Source organism: Poecilia latipinna, unplaced genomic scaffold (genome assembly GCF_001443285.1).
Source record: "Poecilia latipinna isolate Pla-1442-1.1 unplaced genomic scaffold, P_latipinna-1.0 Scaffold2646, whole genome shotgun sequence".
NCBI lineage: Eukaryota > Metazoa > Chordata > Actinopteri > Cyprinodontiformes > Poeciliidae > Poecilia > Poecilia latipinna.
In genome coordinates, this window is record NW_015115262.1 from 31,119 (window position 1) to 53,179 (window position 22,061).

Consider the following 22,061-nt stretch of genomic DNA (forward strand, 5'->3'; position numbering starts at 1 on the left):
GGAGGAGGAGGAGGAGGAGGAAGGCTGCAGCTTCTCCTGTGTTTCCCGGCAACAACAGCAGCCAGAATCAGGAATCCTCCCGCCTTATTTTCACCTCTTGTTCCAGTCCTTCATCCTCCTTTGCTGCTGCCGCGTCCTTTCATCCCTCTCTCTCCTGGAGTTACGGGAGGAAGAGGAGGAGGAGGAGGAAGGTGGGAGGGGTTGAGCGGAGCAGCATTGCGATACAGACTGCAGGAACAGACTGAGGAGCTACAGGAGAGGAGAGGAGAGACAGCAGGAGGAGGAAACGGAGAAAAACCAGGGAATGAGGAGAGGATGGAGACGAGAAACCGAGGGATGAGCAGAGAAAGAAAGAAGAGGTGAAGAGACAGAGAGGAGTTGGATGGAGAGAATGGTCGACTAGAGGAGCGGATGAAGACGAAGGGTTTACAGGTGGAGGAGGACGGAGGGGAAACGTCCACAGCTGCTCCCTAAAAGTTCCTTTGATCCGCCCGGCGGCAGACCGGGATGAGACAGGAGGACAGGAGGACAGACAGACAGGAGGACAGACAGACAGGAGGACGGACAGACAGGAGGACAGACAGACAGGAGGACGGACAGACAGGAGGACAGACAGACAGACAGGAGGACAGACAGGAGGACAGACAGGAGGACAGACAGACAGGAGGACAGACAGGAGGACGGACAGACAGGAGGACAGACAGACAGGAGGACAGACAGTCAGGAGGACCGCTCCCTGTCCCTGAGCAGAAACGACTCGGATGAAGTTGGAATCTTCCTGGACTAGTTTCTGTCTTTGCTGATTTTCCTGAACACTTTGGAAAAATTCCCACTTTTTCTGCTTGAATGGGAGGAAATGATGAACTAATGGGAGGAACCAGTTTGACTGGGAAAAACCACAAATCTAAGGACTTGGATGGGATCTGATGGTTTTTTCCAAAGAGAAACTTTCTGAAGACGCTGATTGATGAATCCAGTTTCATGTCTGGGAGGAAAAGACGGAGCATCGGATCGACTCTGCTCCGGCTGCAGGAGTTCAGCTGGACGTTTTCCTGTCTCCGGAGGGACGGACGTCTCCAGGCCTCCAGCTGGACAGAAACTTTTCACCAAACCCTGATGAAGCTCAGGATCCAGGTTTGACATGTTCGCAGTGAAACTGACGGATTCTCTGGAGCAGAAAGTTCCAGATTTGATGCTCAGCAAATGTTTGAATAAATGAAGGAATCTGGATGTGTCATGGAAAAACGATGAAATGTTCCTGGGAATAATCAAACATGGGCTTGAACCTCTGGATGCAGGTTTATGGAACATGAAGACTTGTTGGGATTTTCTCTTGGTCCAGTTTGACCAGTAAACGGAGCTCAGTGGTTTCGACTTTTCCTCTGTTGGTTTGGATTTTCTTCTCACTCGGAGTGAATCTGCATTTCCATGATGCATCAGGATGAAAACCGGTTCGGACGTTCGAGGCAAAAAGCTGTGAGGAGATAATGGAGTGGAGTCGACCGGACCTGTGAGTAGAGATCGGGTTTAAAACGTTTGTGTTCTGATCTGAACTCAGGAGCGTTTTCTCATTTCTGGATGAGATCAGTGATGATTTCCAGGAGTTGAACCTGTTCAGAACCTCAGAGAGACGGTGGAGTGATGAAGAGAATCAGGACAAACCTGGACCATCTGGACCTGACGGCTCAGCTCTTTGGTCCAGTCAAAGTCCAAGTAGAGTTTAACAGACTGCCTGTTTCTGTTTGTGATGGTAGGACAGGAAAGGTTTTCCTCTCATGGTGATGTTTCTGCCTCCCTCATCACAGGTTCTGTTGGGATTCATTCCAGCCGTTTCTTTGGTTCTGCTGCTGCTTTAACCCGACCTGCAGCTCTTCTTCGTTGGTTCTGGTGCCTCTGGTCGTCCTGTAGAACCCGCGGTACAGCGGTCAGTGAAATGGTTCTGGAAACGAATCCAGCCTGAAGCTCATCAGCAGAGGGACTGTAAGGCTGCGTCCGAAGTGACCCAGTTCTGATGTTTGACCCGAATCCGATCTGAACACCACGGGTCGGATTCTGGTCGGATTCTATCCAGATGCGACTCCGGCCACTTGAGTATCCGATTCTAATGTGACCAAACGTCCAGGTCGTTGATCCGACCTGAAGGTCTCTGAGAAAAACATCCATGACGGATTATGAGGGTTCAGTTGTTAATATGCTGGTTCTGGTCGGGCAACAACTTCCAATGTGTAAGCTATGCTAACCGTTAGCATCATGTTCACTTCCACCAACACTGAGAAGGCTGACGCTATTGCGCCCTCTACTGAGCATGCAGACACGGTCAGGATGCGTTTATCTGGAAGAGCGAACATCCAGCAAAAATCAAATTTGATAAAAAATCTGACTTGTCACTTCAGGCTGCAGTGTGAACGCAGGTTTAGATGATTCAGGTGTCGATTCTGGTTCAGAAGAGGTTTGAATCCCATGTCCTCGTTTTAGCACACTTTTTCCTTCCACTCAACTTTCCATTAATATGCTTGGACAAATCACCGACCGATCAGTCGACTTCTTGTCTTTCATAACGTCACATTTCTGTCCTCAGCTTGTTTTGTGATTTATTCTCATTTAGTCCTCAGGATGTCGAGTCTTTCTGTTCAGAACCGATAATCTGGAGCAGGAAAGGTTCTGCTGGTTCTGTTGGGTCGTTAACATTCACACTGCTGATCCAGATCTGCTCCGTTCAGCCGAGTCATGATGTCTGAAGCTGCTTCTTCTCTCTCTCTAACTTTTCTTGCTGCTGCTTTTCTTTCGTTCTGGTTTTTGTTCGGTGAAAAATCTGCAGAAAACTTTGTGATTTTTTCATTCAGAGTCGCAGAAGCAGAAAATCGTGTCGCCTCAGAATCGGATTATTCCTGGACGAATTTTGTCTCTTGTTAACATTTGGCGGCAGATCCCAGCGATGAAGCATGAATGTCACACACACACACACACACACACACACACACACACACACACACACACCCGGCTCTGTGCCCTGTGTGTGAGAACACACACGGTGGTGAATCCCTGCAGGCCGTCCTTCATGGCGCTACGATTACATGCTCCGTTTTCTGATTGGACTGGATGGAGGGATGAAGAGGAGGAGTGCAGGGACGCTCTTCCTCCTCCTCCTCTTCCTCAGCCCGGTAATCCAACCCTCTTGTTTCTCTGGAGCTGAAGAACCAGAGTGGATCAGAAACCCGGTTCAGGGTTTTCCTCTGTTACTGAAGTTCTGGGGTCAATCAGAGGTTCTGGTCTTGGCCTGGGTTCTGGTTCTGGTTCTGGCCCTGGTTTTGGTTCCAACTCCAGTTCTGGTGTTTAAAAGTTCTGATTGTTCCTCAGAACTGGTTGGTTCTGATGGGTCGGGTCAGAACCATCTGGACTCTAACGTTCATATCTTTGTTTATATAAATGTTTGATCTTTCTGATCCGGTTCTGACCCAGAACCGGTCTCGGCTCTGTCTCGGTTCTGTCTCCCTGCAGGGCGGCTCAGAAGCTCAGTTTGTCCCGCAGGAGGAAGTCCCAGCCGGGTCCGGTGGCGCCGGGCCCGCCGCTGTTCACCGGAGGCTTCAGCGGGGCCCTGCAGCTGTCGCCGCCCGCCGTCCCGCCATGCCTCCTACGGGCCGGGTCAAAGGTCAAGGACACGCCCGGCATGGGGAAGGTAGGAGGCCGTCCGGGTTCTGATCCGGGTTCTGATGAGGGAATCAAACCCACAACCTCAGTTTGTTCTTAATGGAAACATTTCTGATCAAATCCAGTCAAATCCTCAGTTTGGGTTTTTCTACAGATTCAACTCAGCAGCAGAACCGCTGCTCTTCCTCCTCCTCCTCTTCCTCGTTTATTGGAGCTGTTGCTCATAAACTGAAGCCGTTTGTTTACAGCAGTCGTTCCTCTGAGGCTCATAAACCGTCGATCGACTCGACGCTCCGCTTCTCCTTCATTCATCTTTTTCTCCTTCCTGTTTCCTTCTTGTTTTCCTGGTTCCTGGTAAAACTTGTTAAATCTTTTTATGATCTCCTGAAGGTTTAATGACCTTTTTGACCAGCAGCTTGTCGTGACCTTTGACCTTCCTCTCCTCTCTCGTTAAGCTCCTCTTCATCACTCGATCCTTAACGAGTTCATTAATTGCGACACGCTGCGTCTCAGAACCATCAGCCTGCGTTCGCCGTCCTTCACGTTGCCTCGGTTCCCCTCACCTGTGGTTGCCGTGGTAACGGCAGCATCCTCTGGATCAAGGCCGTTTCTGGTTCTTCCAGCAGCTGCTTTGCGTTCTGAACGTGTTTGACATGAAAACCAAGGCAGCAGCTGCTTCCTGTCTGCAGCGGCGCCGCCCGGTCGCCGTGGCAACTCTTTGATTCTGATCGGTTTTGGTCTGAATTTGACCTGCTGACTCAGCAGCTCTGCGACGGCTGATGAACCCCAGCAGAGACCCGACCCGACGGTCAGACAGGGAGCTGCAGCTCAGTCACGTTTCAGTCGATGGGATTAGTTTGGTCTGCGGCTCCAGTTGGTAAAAACAGATTTAATCCCAGAAACGAAGCTGCAGGCCGACAACCAAGATTTGCTTCAGATTTATTTTGCAATAATAAATTTAGTGGGTTTAGCAATGTTAGCATTAGCACTAATAGCAGAATATTTCTGCTAACTTTCCTCCCTCTAATCTAAATTCTGAAGCATTATTTTACTCTCCTGTTTTCTTAAACTCAGTTGAATAAAACTAAACGTGTGTGAAAGTTTTTATTCTCAATTAAGAATTCCTCAAGTAGTCAGTTGTTTATGTTCATGCTCTTATTTTGAAGTCTGGTTACACAGCAGCTCCATTTCCTCTCTTGTTCTATTTTTTCCCGCTAAAAACTTTGTTTAAAACAAGAAACTTAAAGGAAGAAAATAAAACTGACTGCACAGAAAAAGACAGAAACATAAAAACAGTAACTATGGGACAGGTGGATTATAATGTCAAAACGAAATTGGAGCTTGAAGGTTTTAGTTATTAAAGGACAGAGATAATCTGAACGGCTTTAGCATTTAGCTTCATCTTCATGATTTTAATAATATAGAGCAGTTTAGTGCGTCACAGTACATGTTTTATCTTTAACATCTGGTGGCCATCAAGATAGTAGAAGTTAGCGCTTTAGCTAATTGGTGTAGCACTTTAGCATTAGCAGAGCTAATGTTCATGTTTAGTCCTTTAGTGTTAGCGCAGCTAGCTTTTTAGCTAGCAGTTCCCTCCACTGTACTGATTGTAGTTTGTCAGACAGGAAGTGGTTGCTCTGCTCCGGTCTCTGATGTGGACTTCCTGTCCGTCCTCAGGTTCGGGTCATGGTCCGCATCAGCTCTGCTAACAGCAGCGACTCGGAGTCCATGTCCTTCCTGAAGGTGGACGGCAGAAAAAAGCAGCTGACGCTGATTGAGACTCCGAACGGCGGGAACTCTGCGTCCTCTCAGAGACGATCCATCGCCGCGGCACCAAAGACCTTCAGCTTCGACGCCATCTTCACGCAGGACGCCTCTCAGGTGGGAGAAGCTCCTGAAGCTCTCCATCACCGTCTGGATGTGTGAGGATGAACAGGTTTCAGCTGCAGATGTAGATTCAGATCACGCAGCCGGAGTTTGAGCTCTTCATCAGGAGGTGTCGCCACGCCGCTCCTCATCCCCAGAGAGGCGGCAGCAGCAGATGGATCAGAGCTGCAGTTTGTGTCTGATGTGCAGCAGCAGAGCGAAGCTGTCAGATAAACTCAGGCTGTGACTTTTTCACCTTTCCTCCTCATTGTATATAACAGAAGCATAAAAACAGAAATGTTGCTTCACATCGTGACATGAACCACATGTGACCTCAGCTAAAGTGAAACCCAACCAGTTCATCTGTTCTGATCCACAAAATGTTTTATGCTTTATGAAGCTAAAACATATCAAAGCCTCCCTGTGGCCCAGAAATTTATTTTAAATGTCAACCGTAAAATTAACAGCTTTTAATTAAGCATCTTAAAGTTTTTGGAGTCGAATGTTGGCATTAAGTTTCTTTACTGTTGACATTTAACATCCAGTTCTTTTCTCAGAGTGAAATGAACTGATTCACTGAGCTCCAACCTGAACAAATGAAACAGACTTTGGTCATCTGGAAAGTCACATCTGAAGAGTTGTTGGCATGTATCCTTCAGTTAACATCCTAAATTATATTCAGGTTTGAAGCAGCTAATATCCTCACTTCCTGCCAGTGAAATATCTAAAAAATGTTCCCCTAAAAGTCTTTGGTTCCCCTCACACTGACGTTAAAGGGGCAGTTTTATGTGTTTCCCAGGCAAATGTTCCCATTTTACAGCACAATCAGGTAAATGGGACCTTCAACTGACTATACATATCAAATATCACTTAACAGAAATTATACTTCCTGATTTAATCCCTTGGAATTGGGCCTTAAAGCTCCTGCTCTTTCCGAAACTCCGCCTCCAGGAAGTCATCCCAACATGGCTCCTCTGTTAACCCTTTAGTGGTTTTACCAGCAGTGTTCTGAGCAGCAGCTCATAAAATGAGCTCAGCAGTTCCAACAGCTGGTTGCTAATTGCTGCTGGCTAGTCTGAAGGAGCTGAAAGGGGGAGGAGCTGCGCCTTGGAGGCGGGGCTAAGTCCACCCAGGCGTTTTGCCTCTGAATGGTTGCCATGGAAGTTAAAGAATTTATCAAATATTAAGGAATCAAAGTCAAACTCCAGGTTTGTTTCTGAAAACATGATGGAAGATCAAACAAGCAGATTTTACATAATTCTGCTCCTTTAAATGACTCGGGACGTTCTTCACTTTAAAACTTTTTTGCTCAGTTCAAACGCTGCTGCATGTCATAACATCATGACCTGGTCTGACCTCTGGCTCCTGACAGGCTGAGGTTTGTTCGGGAACCGTGTCAGAGGTCATTCAGTCGGTGGTGAACGGCGCCGACGGCTGCATCTTCTGCTACGGACACGCCAACCTGGGTAACAACCGCTCCTTTTCCTTCACACACACACACACACACACACACACACACACACACACACACACACACACACACACACACACACACACACACACACACACACACACACATCCCCGTTAAACTCCAGGTGTGCACTGGCTCCGCCCCCAGGGAAGACGTACACCATGATTGGCCGGGACTGCTCCACCCAGAGCCTGGGCGTGGCGCCCACCGCCATCTCCTGGCTCTTCAAGCTGATCGAGGAGCGCAGGGAGAGAAGCGGGGCTCGTTTCTCCGTCAGAGTGTCGGCGGTGGAGATCTCCGGCCAGGAGGAGGCGCTGTGCGACCTGCTGGCTGAACTCTCTGCCTCGGCGGGGGGCCAACCGGAGGCCCCGGGGCCGGCCGTGTCACTGCGGGAGGATCCTGTCTGCGGCTCCCAGGTACGCAGAAAAACAATACGACAGCATCCACTTTCTACAAAGGAAGACGATTTATTTCATTAAAAGGTTTTACTCAAAATCTAAACTAGTCCTAGAAGGATAATTATTTTAGTGAGTTATAAAGTAACTAGTGATGAAGAACAACCTTCATTACAAAATGTGAACTGATGCTGTGTAACACAACGCAGCATCATGTGAACAACATGATGTTTCCCTCCTGATACGATACCACAGCTTTGATTATTGACCCGATACGATACGATACCACAGCTTTGATTATTGACCCGATACGATACGATACCACAGCTTTGATTATTGACTGATACCGATATTGACCCGATACGATATCAGGATGAATCAAACAAACTTTGAAAATCATGTGAAGCAAAGTAACAAACCCGTTTCACATGATTCTGAGCTCTTGGATGTTTTGTGTGCAGTCGTCCTTTAAGCTTCCTCTCTTCTTCTCACACGTCCCCCTGACCTCCTCTTCACCTCCTGGGACTTCGTCGCTCTCCAAAACCGTCCAATTAGTTTGGATCTTCCTCTCTTTTATCTCCCTGGGCTCCGTCAGTCTGACTCTTTTTATCTGCTCTCTCTTTAATTTTCTTTTTCTGTCACTGCACACTTTTCTGTGCTGCGCTCCGTCCTTATTTTATCAAACCCCATTCTGTCTCATTTGGCCTTTTATCTCTGCGAGGCGAAGGAGCGGCTTCGCTTTGAGCCGCAGAGATTCAGACGTCTTCGTTTCAACCAGAGTTCAGTTAAAGTCAGGAGTTCTTTAAATACGGGAATCAGAGCAAAACGAAGAAGGTTTAACCGGAAACCTGTTTCTGAAGAACCTCCTGCAGCTCCTTCCTGATGATATTGTTCTTTATTGTGATGGTTCATGTTTTACGTTTTTAAGAAACTTCTCTTCTAATTGCAGAAATAATTAAATTTGTTTCCTGTTTTGTCCGATCAGCTGCAGAACCAGACGGAGCTGCGGGCGACCAGCGCCGAGCGCGCCGCCTACTTCCTGGACGCTGCTCTGGCGGAGAGGAGGAGCAGCCGGACGCCGGACGACCAGGACGCCCGGAGGAACTCCCACTTCCTGTTCACGCTTCACCTCTACCAGGAGAGGGCGGACAAGAGCAACAAGGCAACAGGTCAGAGGGCAGCGGCCGACAAAACGCCAGGAGAAATTACGAAAAACAACGAGGAGATTTCAATTAGCATCTTTTTGAAACATATTGAGATAATTTTTCTCCTCAGCCATGAGGTTCACCACCCCACAGCATGATGCTGCCACCTCCGTACCTCACAGTTCCAAACTGTAAATGTAACTTCTGCTTTTTGAATGGTGGCCTCTTCATTGTGGAAGAAACCATTAAAGCTTATATTGCTAAAAAAGTGATTCCACTGCAAAGAACACCAAAATAAAATGTATTGAAGCAGCTCATTTAAAGACAAAGTTCTGATTAAGGAGTTTCACAGCTGCAGTGATTATGAATCTCCTTCCTGGGATCTTCATCATCATATTTTTATTAATGCAAACATTTTGTTTATACCAAAACTCATAAAGGTTGCATGAATAAAATATTCAGCTTGTCTGTTTGATGTTGAGAGAAAACTTGTCTTTTACTGAAATGCTGCCAGGTTTTCCTCCATTATTTCCTTCTGCACAAAGTAAAGACAGAAACACAGAATAAAACCACAGAATGTCCCTTTAGCATGTTTAATAATCAGTAATTTAAACCTCTGAAGTGGAAATGAAGTCGGATCTTTTTGCTTGTTGGAGTGAAAAAGCAGCTCAGAGACTCTGAGGCAGAAATAAATTCTCCTCTTCCTGTTGCTAACATGTAGCTGCTAATTAGCTTCACCTGGAGCCGATTTGAACAGGATCAATTACAGACTGTCCACCTGCCACAGCAGAGACGTTTCCACGGCTACCGGTGTTTTACTGTCCGCCTAATGAGGCCCGGCGACTCGCGTCCCGCCGTGTTTATGGGGCGGCGGGCAGAAAGGGGAGCGCTCAGCTGCTCTCAGCAGTTTCTAAATCCTGCTGATGCGGACAGTTGAACTTTCACAACCTCATTACTCTGAATTACTGGAATAAGCAGGTGGTTAAAATGCTGCTGAATATTTATCAGGGCTGATTAGAGACATGAAACAACCAGGAGCTGAACTGGAGACGCATTTATCTGAAACCGTTAAATCTGGATCTGAGGAAGAAACTTTTATTGTACGGGACATAAAACAGGATTAAAAATAACATCCTGCTCAGAAGATCATAGCAGTAAAGTGCAGTTAACAACGTATTCATATACAAAATAAAATAACAGATTCAGCGATTCAAAAACCAGCAGAAATGTCATTTAAAATAATTAAAATAGGCAAAAAGCTGCAAATACCACAGGAATGGAAACACTTACTGAGTTTTTAGGAGCGTTGATAGTTTTAGATTATAATATGTTAATTTTGATGAATTAATGACATAAATTTAAATATGTTAAACATTCAACTCAATTTTTTTACATACAGAACTTCAGAGTGGAACCTTTATATCTGCGTGTTTCTGGGATGTCCGTAAATCTGGTGCACAACAACAACAATAATAACTTGGCAGCAAAATGGTTTTTGGATTGAAAATGTTGCTTATTTTGTCCCTGCAGTTAAATTGATTAAATAATTGAACTGAGTCCCGACTCTCAGTCTTAACCGCTGAGAGGAAGGATCTGCTATGACGCTTGTTTGTCCACCTTGGATGCAGCAGTTTGTCACTGAAGGAGCTCCGCAGCTTTATGCATCCATAAAATGTTCTGTTTGTCTGTGATGGTTCCTGGTTCTGGTTCTGGACATGGGGACTTGTTGGACTTGCAGATAGATTCTGGACCTTTGGGTTGATCTGGTTTTGCGACTTCTGGGCTAAAATTAGCACAAATATTTTCCTTTCTCGTGTCCATTCCAGCAGGCATTAATCACTATAGTTTAATTTTGCATCAGAGCTTCCTGTGAATGTTTTCTGTCCCGGTGTCCCTCAGTGTCGGGCCGGAGTCGTCTCCACCTGCTGGACCTGGGCAGCTGTGAGACGGACATCAGCCGGACCAGGGAGGGCGGCGCGGCGCAGTGCCTGTCCCTGTCCGCTCTGGGCAATGTCATCCTGGCGCTGTCCAACGGGGCCAAGCACGTCCCCTACAGGTACCAGAAGCACCGAGCGTCTCAGGACAGAGATGGACAGAATGTCCCTCAGGGGACGGAGGAGTCGGGCTCCATCTTTTTTACTGTTTAGATTCAACATGGAGGATTTCATCAGGTTATTTTCCATTTCATGTCATTGAACTTCAGGTTGTGGTAAGAAGTTTACCGAATGATGAAAGTAAAAACTGACCTGTGGTCTCCGCTGCCAATTAAAGGGACAGTTCCTTGTTTCTGAAGTGTGGTCATTAAGAGTATTTACAGGCAGTCAATATCTCACCAGACTTTTCTTTCTGGAAAAGTCTTGAAATTGATTTAAGGATTTTCCATTCGTCTGTCCATCTGCATGTTTGGTATAAAATAAAATAATAATTAGGTCATATTCTTTTCAGTATCGTATGTCTGCAGCTGACAGGCCCTGATTTGCATGAAATAAGCCATAAGACTCGATGCAGATAAAAGCCCAAACTGATATTTCCAGTTTTGCTGCAGTATGTAAATCCAGTTTCCCTCAGCAGCCTCCTCCAGGTCTTCAAAGGCAGCGTTTCATTCTGCGTCTGGTAGAAGACGTGGCGCGCAGTTCAAAGTGCGCTTCATGAATGTGAGATGAGACATTCCTGCTCATTCCTCTCTCTGCCCGTCTGAGTCCAACTTCAGCGCGGCGTAACGAACGGTCCCCTGGGTTTCTCTGGCGTCTCTTCCTCGTTCTTCTGGTCTAACGAGGTTTTTTATGATCTATTATTCAGAGACAGCAAGCTCACCATGCTGCTCAGCGAGTCTCTGGGTAACATCAACTGTCGAACCACCATGATCGCCCACATCTCCGACTCACCGGCGAACTTCATGGAGACGCTGACCACGGTGCAGCTGGCGTCCCGCATCCACCGCACGAGGAAGAAGAGATCCAAAGTACTTCGTCTGTTACTTCACCTCGTTTCACAGCTTCTCTGAAGGATCTGAGGGCAGAACCTGATAACAAGGAGTTTATTCTCCATTGTGTTATTTAACACAATGTCTTTGTGCTTTCTCCTCATTCAATATTGATTATTTATTGGTCTTCTAAATAAGCAATGAGAAACGACTTCTGTTTGTAGTTCCTCTGTGGAAAAACATCAAAGTTCAAATTGTCCTTTTCCCAGCAGAATAACTCAGCTGTGAGATATTACCGTGTTTCACAATAACGCCGTTTCCTATCAGTCAATATTGATCATTATTGATTCGGTTTTAGTTTTAATTATCCAAAATACTGCCAAACTAATGACATGACATTTTTGTTTTATTTGAAATCACTTCACACCAATATTTTTTTGATTTTTAAGCAGTTATGAGGCCCAAAGGTAAAACTTGAAACTGCTCAGGTGAACTGTGTTACCCTGTGAACCGGCCAGGTGGTTGAGCTTTTATGTACCAAATATCTGCATTAGTTGTGACAAACTCCTTCATTTCCCACTTTCTGACATCACGCCAGCAGCTGGGTGAGTCAGCTGGGTGTGGCAGTCATGCTGTGCATCTTGTAATAGATTGGGCCGACTTTCAGCATTACCAGTTGGATGTGAACGCTGTTTCCTGCCCAGCTGTTTCCTGCCCAGCTGTTTCCTGCCCAGCTGTTTCCTGCCCAGCTGTTTCCTGCCCAGCTGTTTCCTGCCCAGCTGTTTCCTGTCAGACCTTTACTGAGTTCAGGTCTGCGGCTGTAAAACTTTGTGACGTAGTTTTGAGTCGAGTACACACCGATTTCTAGGGACTAAAGTACGCCCCAGTATGTTGGGCAACATGAAACTGCTGCTGCGCATGTTACTGAACAAGTTGTTGCTAGGTAACCAAAGTGTGATTAAGCTAACGCTAGCTTAGCTGGGCTGTGGGAGGGTGAGCGGCTACAGCCTTTCCTCTGCCTGCATCTGTCATTCTTGTGCTAACTGTCTTGTTGTCTCCAGTACGCCTCCAGCTCTTCCGGAGGCGACAGCTCCTGTGAGGAAGGTCCATCCCATCGGCCTCCTCATGTTCAGCCTTTCTACCCCCGGATCGTGGCTCTGGATCCTGACATACCGCTGCTGCTCTCCAGCGATCCTGACTATTCCTCCAGCAGTGAACAGTCCTGCGACACCGTTATTTACGTCGGACCCGGTGGAACGGCAATATCTGACCGAGAGCTGAGCGACAATGAGGGCCCGCCTTCCTTTGTGCCCATCATTCCCTCCCTGAACAAGAAGCGAACCAAAGACTCTCCCCGTTCAGACGGAGATCACTTTAAGTGCAACACATTCGCAGAGCTGCAGGAGAGGCTTGATTGCATCGATGGCAGTGAAGCTCCAAACGCGTTAAGCACAGAGAGCAGAGCAACACAACCAATGAAGAATCAAGCTGGACCAGAATCTGATGAGAACTCCTCTCTAAACCTAACCGGACCAGACTCCAGACTCCCTTCGGCTGGAAGCCCAGTGGAATCCTCCAAAAGGACCAGTGCTGATGGAGAAAAACTCTCCGGCTCCCTCATTCAGCCTTGTTCGGTACAGTCCAGTGAGCCTTGTTCATCAGGTCCAGAACCGGTGGTAAGAGAGAAGGTTAGAGGAGCTGCAACCAGACCATCACCTCCTCAGTCGTTACCCCAGAGGCCCATAGCAGCATCTGACTCAGGAGAAGCTCTCAGCAGGACTCCCCCAGTGGGTATGAGCTACCAAGCACCAAGACAAAGCCAACCTTTGGAGTTACCAGACAGGGAAACGTCCCACCACTCCACAGGTTACCCCATGGAAGTCAGCGGCCTTCGAGCGGCTTTGTTAGGAAGATGCCTGGACAGAGACTTCCTCAGGACCACCATCACGCTCCAGCAGCCTGTGGAGCTGAACGGGGAGGATGAGCTGGTGTTCACCGTCATAGAGGAGCTTCCTATCGGCCTCGTCCCGGATAATGGCCGCCCCGCCAACCTCCTCAGCTTCAACCCAGAGTGTTCGCTGCAGGCCTTCGCTGCAGGTTCCCGTCCAGTCAGCATCATCAGCAGCATCAATGATGAGTATGACGCTTACACAACCCAGCATGGAGTTACAGGATCAGGCTGCCATTTGTCTGCAGGATTAAGACCCGCTGAAAGTGAAGACAGTACTTCAGCAAACAGGTTTTTCATGAGAGATGAGAGGACAGCAGCAGAGAGCGCGTCCACCCTGATCTCACCAAGTATATACCATCGACAGCCATTTCTGCAGCATGGCTTGAAGAGTTCGCTGAATGACAGTGGCATTTGTTTCTCAGAGCTGGACAGTGATCCCGCCACACCCAACAAACCATCATTTACCAAGGCCTCTGCTTTCCCTGATTCCACCAAAGCCACACCGAAAGGATCCTCTAAGGTGAGAGCCTTAAGCACTCCAACGTCTTCTCCCCACCACACCCACCACTCCAGTCTTCCCAGGAAAACCAAGCCTACCTCTTCTGGAGCCGTAGGCAACAGCACACAAGAGAACCTGTTGTTTCAGGGAAGCACCTTCGTTGATCCAAGAGAGGTTGAGCTTCTCTCTGCGGGCAAGCCAATGAGAAGTGGCACAGCCAGCATCTCCCCCAAGAGGTCTGGAGGAAACAGCAACAGTGTTCCTCGATCTCCGAAGACACAAATATCATCCACAGCTCAGAGAGTTGTTGATGGCTGCGAGAAGCCCATCAGCAGAAGAGGAGATACTCTCATCAAGCTGCCACGGCTCACACGAGGTGCAACAACTCTGGGAACTGTTTCCACTTCACAGAACCCTGAAACGAAATGGGGTCAAGAAGCTGCCGGCGTGACGGGGACATTAAGGTTTTCATCACTGGGGAAGAAGTCAAATGGGCAGAAAAGTAGCATGATCTCCAAGTCTGGCTCTGGAAACATCTCCCCTCCTACGCCACTTATCAGACAGTCCAGCCAAGAACAGAAGACAAAGTTTCCAAGTGCCTTAAAACCGAGCAGTGACAGTGGAAGGTTTGCTTTCCCTAAAAGCTTAACCTCAGAGGAGGAGTTCACCTTCAGGCACCGAGCGGATTCATTCAGTCACAAGACGTCTAGTTTGAAAATCGACCATGGTTCTGCCAGAACGTCTTCCAGTCTGAAGACACGAGGGGCCAAAGCAGATTCTCACAGGTTCTATGGCAGCTTGAGATCTCTGGAGAGGGGAGACAGTCCAACCTCAACTCTGCTGAAACCGGAGGCGTTCAGGGATGCTAATGGTGCTGCTGCAGGGAGTAGCTGCAAATCCAGCAGATCTGCACCAAGACTTGGCCTTCCGCCGTTAAACATCCCCTGTTCCTCCCAAGCCTCTTCTACTTTCCTTTCAACAGCCAGCAAACTATCGCAGGTCCGAAGCAACGGTAACTCCCGTGTTGCTGGTTCTGCTGGACTGAAGGTTCGACCATCGTCAACCAGCAGCTCTAAAAGCCTGAGTTCCCCTCCTGGGCCCAATGCCAGCCTACCCCCAACCGGCAAGCCTCCTGCCAGAGCCGGAACCGGACTTAAGACGGGAAGAGGCACCATCATGGGCACCAAGCAGGTCATCAGCAGGGCAGCTAACAGCCGGGTCAGCGAGCTCGCTGCTGGTGAGAAGCAGCTCAGTAGAGGGGCTGGAGAAAGCGAAAGTACCGACAGCGGGACGAGTGGCGTCGGCCCGCTGCTGCCCTCACCCTACAGCAAGATCACAGCCCCCCGCCGGGCGCAGCGCTACAGCAGCGGACACGGCAGCGACAACAGCAGCATCCTCAGCGGGGAGCTTCCCCCCGCCATGGGCCGCACCGCCTTGTTTTACCACAGCGGGGGCAGCAGCGGCTACGAGAGCATGATCCGAGACAGTGAGACGACCGGCAGCACTTCGTCAGCCCACGACTCCATGAGCGAGAGCGGAGCGTCCAACCGAGGCAGGGTGTCCAAGTCGCCCAAGAAGAGAGGAAACGGTGAGCAGAAACTAAATTATAGTGATCAGTCCAACGGCTGATCGACTCAGTGCGTTCACTCCTGGCTTTGCAGTACATCTGCTAACCACCAGGTGGAGCCATTTACAGGAAAATCTATTATGAGCCAGCAAAAAAAATGATCTACTGGAACAGTGAGGTGGAAAAATGTCCATTGTGTTTTAGTAATTTTGTCTTTTCTACCAGTTTTATTTATTACAATGAAAGTAAATGTTTCCTCCTTCATCCTTTACATGTTCACACTTTCCGATCCTCATAATTTTAACTATAATATGTGGATCTTAAGAGTGAAAAATGGAATAAAAATATAAGTGATTTATTTTTCTGAAAGACTTTTAAGGTCTTTTAAATCTGGCAAACTGTAAAAACTCAGTAGATAATGACTTTGAAATGTCTTCAGTGACGTTTCCTAAATCTAAAGTTGAATTTTTTCTTCTATAAAGGAAAAATGTCAAAGTGAACTCTGGAGCTGTTCCACGTTCCTATAAGAGCCGATTATTATTAAAATGGGTTCTGATGGCCAGTCAGGGTCAGAAACTAACAGAGCCATAAACTCATCTGGGGAAAGATGGACACATTAACATTTTTATGGATTCCTCCGGGTGTCGGATCATGATGAGGCGGTCGGCTTAACGTTGTGCTGCTGCCTGTCTGATGTCTGAGCGCGTCGATTCCTCTGAGCCGCAGATCCTTTTCTAGCTTCCTGCGGTGATTGAGATTCATGCAGAACGCTGCGGCGAGAATCCTTCATGAAAGTTTCATGAGGGATTCCCAGCGAACACGTCCAGCTCCAATTATCACCTCACACTTCATCCATGCACACACACACACACACACACACACACACACACACACACACACTCCTCAGTCTGACGCTCCTCACAGTTTGACTATCGTCGCTGTTTGCTTCACTAATCGATCCTGTTTATAACGAAGCGACAGCTGCTGGTTGTAAATCATCGGGATGATGATGATGATGATGGTGATGATGATGATGATGATGGTGATGATGATGATGGCGCCTCGTTTAAACCAGCTGATGTTTCAGAGGATCAGTCTGAGATCAGCTCACTTTTCAAAACATTTTATAATCTGTTGGTGAAACTCAACGTTTAAAGGTTAAAACTGTTAAATAAAATAAATATGTTGGAATTTAAACCCACTGAATAAATGAGAATATTACTGAAGTTTATTTATTTCAGTAACTCATCACTTAGTGAAACATTAAATAGATTAATTCCTCACAGATTTATGGTTTCTAGTCATTATTTCTGTTATTTCTGATGATTTTCTGCTTAGAGTTTATAAAGTTACATTCAAGATGAAAATATTTCACAGATCAATAAACATATTCAGTACAGAAACTCCTGCCACTAATTATTGTGATAAACAATAATATTGTTGCTTTGAGTCCATTTCAACTAACATAATGATGTAAGAATCAGTTTGTTCTCAAAGATCAATTCATTTCTAATAAAAGAGACAGTTAGGACTGCAACTGGAAGATTTTATAAATATTCAAAACAAACAAAACAATAAATAAAAGAAATAAAAACATTCACAACTGGAACCATAAATGAAGAACTTTAAATTATCTGTGAACAAAATTACTGTTCAAAACATTTTAATCGGATTTAATTTATCTTATGATTATTGATTAATAAGCATAAATTCATACGTCGTGTAAATTTCCTCATAATTAAACTGTAGCAAAACGTTCCATTGTTAATTTTTATTTTTAATCAGGCGAATAAAATACTGAAATATTTGTAAACTAAATGAATTATGAACCAAAATGATCAGAAATGATCAGAAATGATCAGAAATGATCTCATAATGAGTCACTTCCTGTTGGGTGGGTTTGTGTTGATGCGTCTCGGCTCTGACTCCGCCCCCCACCTGTCCGTCCTGCAGGCGGCTTCCTGCGGCGGCGGCTGATCCCCGCCCCGCTGCCGGACGCCTCGGCCCTGGGCAGGAAGGTCGGAGGTCAGTGGGTGGAGCTGCCGGCGCTGGGCGGCGCCCTGAAGGAGCCGTTTGAGATCAAGGTGTACGAGATCGACGACGTGGAGCGGCTGCAGAGGAAGGAGGCGGGGTCAGAGGTCAGGCTCTGGTTTATTTCAGATGACGATGATGATGATGATGATGATGATGATGATGATGGCTCTGAATGTCTCCTCTCCGTTTCCTCAGCCGCCGCTGCAGGACGTGGAGAAGGTGAGGTCAGAGGTCAAATATTAAAGTCCATCTGTTTCCTCCTGCATGTCTTTTATGAAACATCATGTTTACAGAAATGGTTTCCTGTCATAATAATTATCATCCAATCAATCAATCAGTCAATCAATCAATCAATCAATGTAAACATTTTAATTACATTTTTTCTTCATAATTGAATTTCTCTAAACCTTTGTTTCTTATCCCTGAACTTGTGATTTTTTTATATTTCTACATTATTGGATCCTTATGAACAGAACTTACAGATTTTATGTCAAACTTTTAGACTTTCAACATTCAGTTTTTCAGATTTTTAAGTCAAAGTTTTCATGTTGACAATAATTCAGTTGGTTATTTTTTACAGTGTTTTCAGTGGATTTTCAGGAAATTAAAGGTTAACGTTTTTAAGAGACAGCAGGTTTTCCTGAAATCATGTCGTCATGGAAACAGTTTCCTCCTCTGAAGAAAAACCTGGAGCTTCATTAATGACTCTTCCTGACCCGGGTTCTGACTGGGTTCTGGTTCTGACCGGGTTCTGGTTCTGACCAGGTTCTGGTTCTGACTGGGTTCCGGTTCTGACCGGGTTCTGGTTCTGCCCAGGTTCTGGTTCTGACCAAGTTCTGGTTCTGGTTCTGACTGGGTTCTGGTTCTGGTTCTGACCAGGTTCTGGTTCTGACTGGGTTCTGGTTCTGACCGGGTTCTGGTTCTGGTTCTGACCGGGTTCTGTCTCCTCCTCAGGTTCTGCTCCAGCGGCAGCAGCGGCTGCAGCAGCTGAGCCGCCGCCATGCGGAGCTGCAGGCGGAGCTGCAGGAGGCGAAGCTGCACCTGATGCTGCAGCCCAGCAGGTGGCGCTCAGACTGTGAGAAACTTTGGTTCTTTATGGTTTATATAAAATATTTATTCATTTAAGTTGTTTTAGTTTTAAATAAATCAAACCCATGGATGTGCCGACCGGAGCCTGGAGTTTTATAGTTTCTGAATGTTTTACCGTTTATCTGTCAGTCGAGTTTCTTTCAGAAACTCCTCAGTTCACAGAAACCTTCCAATCAATAATCAATAACTAATTCAAACTGTTTTCACAGATCTGGAGCAGCAGCCAGTTAACATTTAAAAGTTTAATTCTGATTTTACTGGATAAATTCATGAGTTCATTTTGTTTAAACATATTTTAGTTATTATTGAACTGGATCTGAATTTATGAATTTATTGATTATTTACTGACCTGATGAGGCAGACTGTGGATGTTAGCCTCTGTGCTAATCCCACTGGTTTCCACTGCAGCTGTTGATGCACATTAACTTATATTAATGTATGTTTGGTGTCTAAACGGTGAAACAGCAGCTGGAATCACTTTGCAGGGAGTCTGGTGGTTCAGATGGTTTCAGAAAGAGTTTAGTTTCGTTTCCCTTCAGTCAGGAAACCTGAAAATGAACCTTTTTATGCCTCTGATCTCTTTAAATCTGGAGGTTTTCTGTGGCGTTGAGGCGTTTATAACTTCAGCCTTTAAAGGTTCGGTTCTGCTCCGATCGGTCAGAAAACTCCACGAAGGTTCCATGTTTACATGACACAACAACCGGAGCAGCAGACGTGTTCCAGCTCCGCGTGTCGGCACGCTGCGCCTCCTCTCAGGGTTTTAACCGCCGGTTTCCTTCGGTTTCCGTAACGCCGCCGTTTCTCCTCTGCAGTCGACGTCGACCAGAACCTGGACCGGGAGTCCCAGGAGTACCTGGAGGCTCTGGCTCGGGCCACGGCGGAGCTGGAGTCCTGCGTCAGCCTCTGCAAGGCCCGCGTCATGATGGAGACCTGCTTTGACATCAGCGTCACCATGGCAACGAGCGCCGCGGCGGCGCAGGATGGCCGCCACAGAGTGTAGGCGCCATGGAAACGGAGCGAAACACAAAAAGATGGGAGCTTTGGAAGTGCCTTTCTGCTGCATTATTAATTTAAACTTCCTTGTTTAATTATTTTATTCTTTATCATATTTCGTATTTATTTTGGTTTAATGGTGCTGAAATCTTCGTTATGCAACATAATTTAGAAAATATCAGTAAATTTCTAAGATACAGAGTTTAGGTAGAAGAAGGAATAAATATAAGATCCAACCTCAGGTTGTGTTTCTGTTGGTTGTTTTACAGAAATGATAGATTCTGGTTCTGTCAGGATCCAGAGAGCCGAGCGGCTCCGAGCTGCAGAGAGTCCAACCTGGAAACCTTTCTGATGTAAACCCGCGGCGCTGGCCGGGTCCGGTTCTGCTGTCTGGACAGTTACACTGTAACACATTTTTAGTCATATTGTCTCTATATTGTTCTCATATTGATGTCAGATTTCCAAACTAAATATTTAGTTAGAAAGTAAAACATTTAGCTCCAAACTAAATGTCTTAGTGCGAGCCAAATATGTATATTTATTTTGAACGAACAATAAAATATAAAAAGAGGAAAGAAACTAATAAATTAAATATTTATTTTGCTAACTGAATGTTTTTGTCGACAAAACCCAGCTTTTATTTTGGTATTCTGCTTCCGTTAATTGGCAAGCTACTGTGCATATTAAATATTTAGTTCCTACATTTAATTTTCAAACTAAATATTTTTCAAAGTAAATATTTAACCTGGAGCTAAATATTTAGTTAGCAAAATAAATATGTAGCTCAGACTTTAGTTTCCTGCCAGACTTTGATCTGACCTCTTTGAATCTGGAGGTTTTCTGTGGCGTTGAAGCCACATTTGATTGAATTTGATCTTTGAAGATGAATTCTCTCATTTCTTCCCTGACGGATTAAATACATTTTCTGTTAATTCTCTGACAGCGCCCCCTACAGGTCTGCAGCTTCAGTTGCTTCTCTGAATCAGAATTGATCCGTTTGGTTGAATGTTGCAGGTTGCTGTAAATATTGTCTGTTGTTGCTGTGGTCAGATGGACGACGTACCGCTCTCCTCCTCTCCTCTCTCCTCGTTGCTTCGCAGCGTTTAGTTTTCACCAAGTGGAAATGTTCAGACTTTCATCTTTTAGGTTTAACTTTGTGAAGTTTGGTTCACAAAGTTTTCAAAACATTGAAAACATTTTATTCTCATTTTTTATATTTTTATCTTTATGCATTCAAACTTCCTCAGGCTGTTTTTAACGTTGCTGCATGAATTTCTTTCTCCTCTTTTATAATCTTGTGTTTTTAAGACTTTTCTCTGCCTGTTTTTAAACCTTTTTAATGTTTTTCTTTGTTTTTGTACTGTACAGTTTTTTAATGATGTGTTTGAAACATTAGAAAAGTTCAAGATGAGTCGACCGTTTGCATCCAGGAGAATAAAAGTAGGATTTTGTTCTGAGAATTTGTTTCCATGTTTGTTGTTTCTAACTTCTTGATTCCTGTTAGAAAAACCATATTCATTACCACAAGTCGCCACCTGGGGGCAGCACCGCATGGCCCAATCGTTAGCTAATAATTAGCTTTCTAGCTACTTGTGATCAAGATCTAATGGTTTCCAGATGCTTAACTGATTGGTTTTTACCTACCAGGTATTTAATGTTCATCAATAACTGGTCGCTAACCAAACATGGCAAGTTGATCGGTAGTTTTCTAAACGATTCATTATTCTAACGACTCATTCAAAAATCTGAATATTATTATTGCAAAGTCTGTTTATTTCAGAAACTTTATCACCAAATGAAACAAATCATACAGATTAATTATGATGATTTTTCAGTTGCAGTGAAAGAAAACGTGACATTTAAAATTATAATATTATCAGACCAATATTTTAACTAAAATATGTTCAACACTTAAAATTTTCAAACAAAGTTTTGATATGATGAAGAGTTTCATCAGAATAGACTCATTATTTAATCAGATGATTTCTGGAGAGTCATCAGATAAAAGATGTGAAAACAGACAGTTCAGGGAAAAGATGGAGGTTTCCATGGCAACAGCACCAAGGCAGATGCTGGCTTTACCTCCACGTCACATATAGTAATATAAATCTGTCCTTAATTAAATTATTTGAGTTTTGATTCTTAGCTTTTCGTCCCAAAGGTATCCTGCCTCAGTTCCTCTATATTAGTTATAATAAATATATGGGAAATAATTTAATTCACCTGCTGCTCTCTCGTCTGGTTTAGTTCTCAGTGTCTGAAACAAAACCAGACAAACTAAAATCACTTTATTCCTGAAATCATCTAACAGCTGCCGGTCCAGACAGGAAAATCTCGGTGAGGTGGGTCCAGAGGAAACCTTGGACCCGGTCAGGGCCGAGCGTGAGGGACGGACCCGTCGCATAAGATCTGAGAGGTAAACGGTGATCTGATCTGTGCGTCCAGCTCAGACACAAGAGGACAGGCAGAGAAATGAGCAG

The 22,061-nt window shown here is 45.6% G+C and overlaps 1 protein-coding gene across 3 annotated transcripts in view; it reads left to right on the top strand.

Annotated features, from left to right (window-relative positions):
• LOC106938628 (kinesin-like protein KIF26A) overlaps positions 1 to 19,822 on the top strand; it is a 45,990-nt gene extending 26,168 nt beyond the window's left edge. The window contains exons 1-13 of one of the 3 annotated variants that reach the window (XM_015020747.1): positions 1,422 to 1,510; positions 3,499 to 3,676; positions 5,326 to 5,529; positions 6,887 to 6,980; positions 7,133 to 7,401; positions 8,366 to 8,549; positions 10,425 to 10,581; positions 11,325 to 11,487; positions 12,510 to 15,486; positions 17,419 to 17,603; positions 17,695 to 17,718; positions 18,454 to 18,574; positions 19,401 to 19,822. In XM_015020747.1, the coding sequence (XP_014876233.1) occupies positions 1,488 to 1,510; positions 3,499 to 3,676; positions 5,326 to 5,529; positions 6,887 to 6,980; positions 7,133 to 7,401; positions 8,366 to 8,549; positions 10,425 to 10,581; positions 11,325 to 11,487; positions 12,510 to 15,486; positions 17,419 to 17,603; positions 17,695 to 17,718; positions 18,454 to 18,574; positions 19,401 to 19,588 (4,767 nt within the window). In that variant the 5' untranslated portion in view covers positions 1,422 to 1,487 and the 3' untranslated portion in view covers positions 19,589 to 19,822. Of the gene's footprint in view, positions 1 to 1,421; positions 1,511 to 3,498; positions 3,677 to 5,325; positions 5,530 to 6,886; positions 6,981 to 7,132; positions 7,402 to 8,365; positions 8,550 to 10,424; positions 10,582 to 11,324; positions 11,488 to 12,509; positions 15,487 to 17,418; positions 17,604 to 17,694; positions 17,719 to 18,453; positions 18,575 to 19,400 lie in introns of those variants that run through there. The other 2 variants (XM_015020745.1, XM_015020746.1) reach the window with 2 other exon arrangements.
• The last annotated feature ends 2,239 nt before the right edge of the window (positions 19,823 to 22,061 follow it).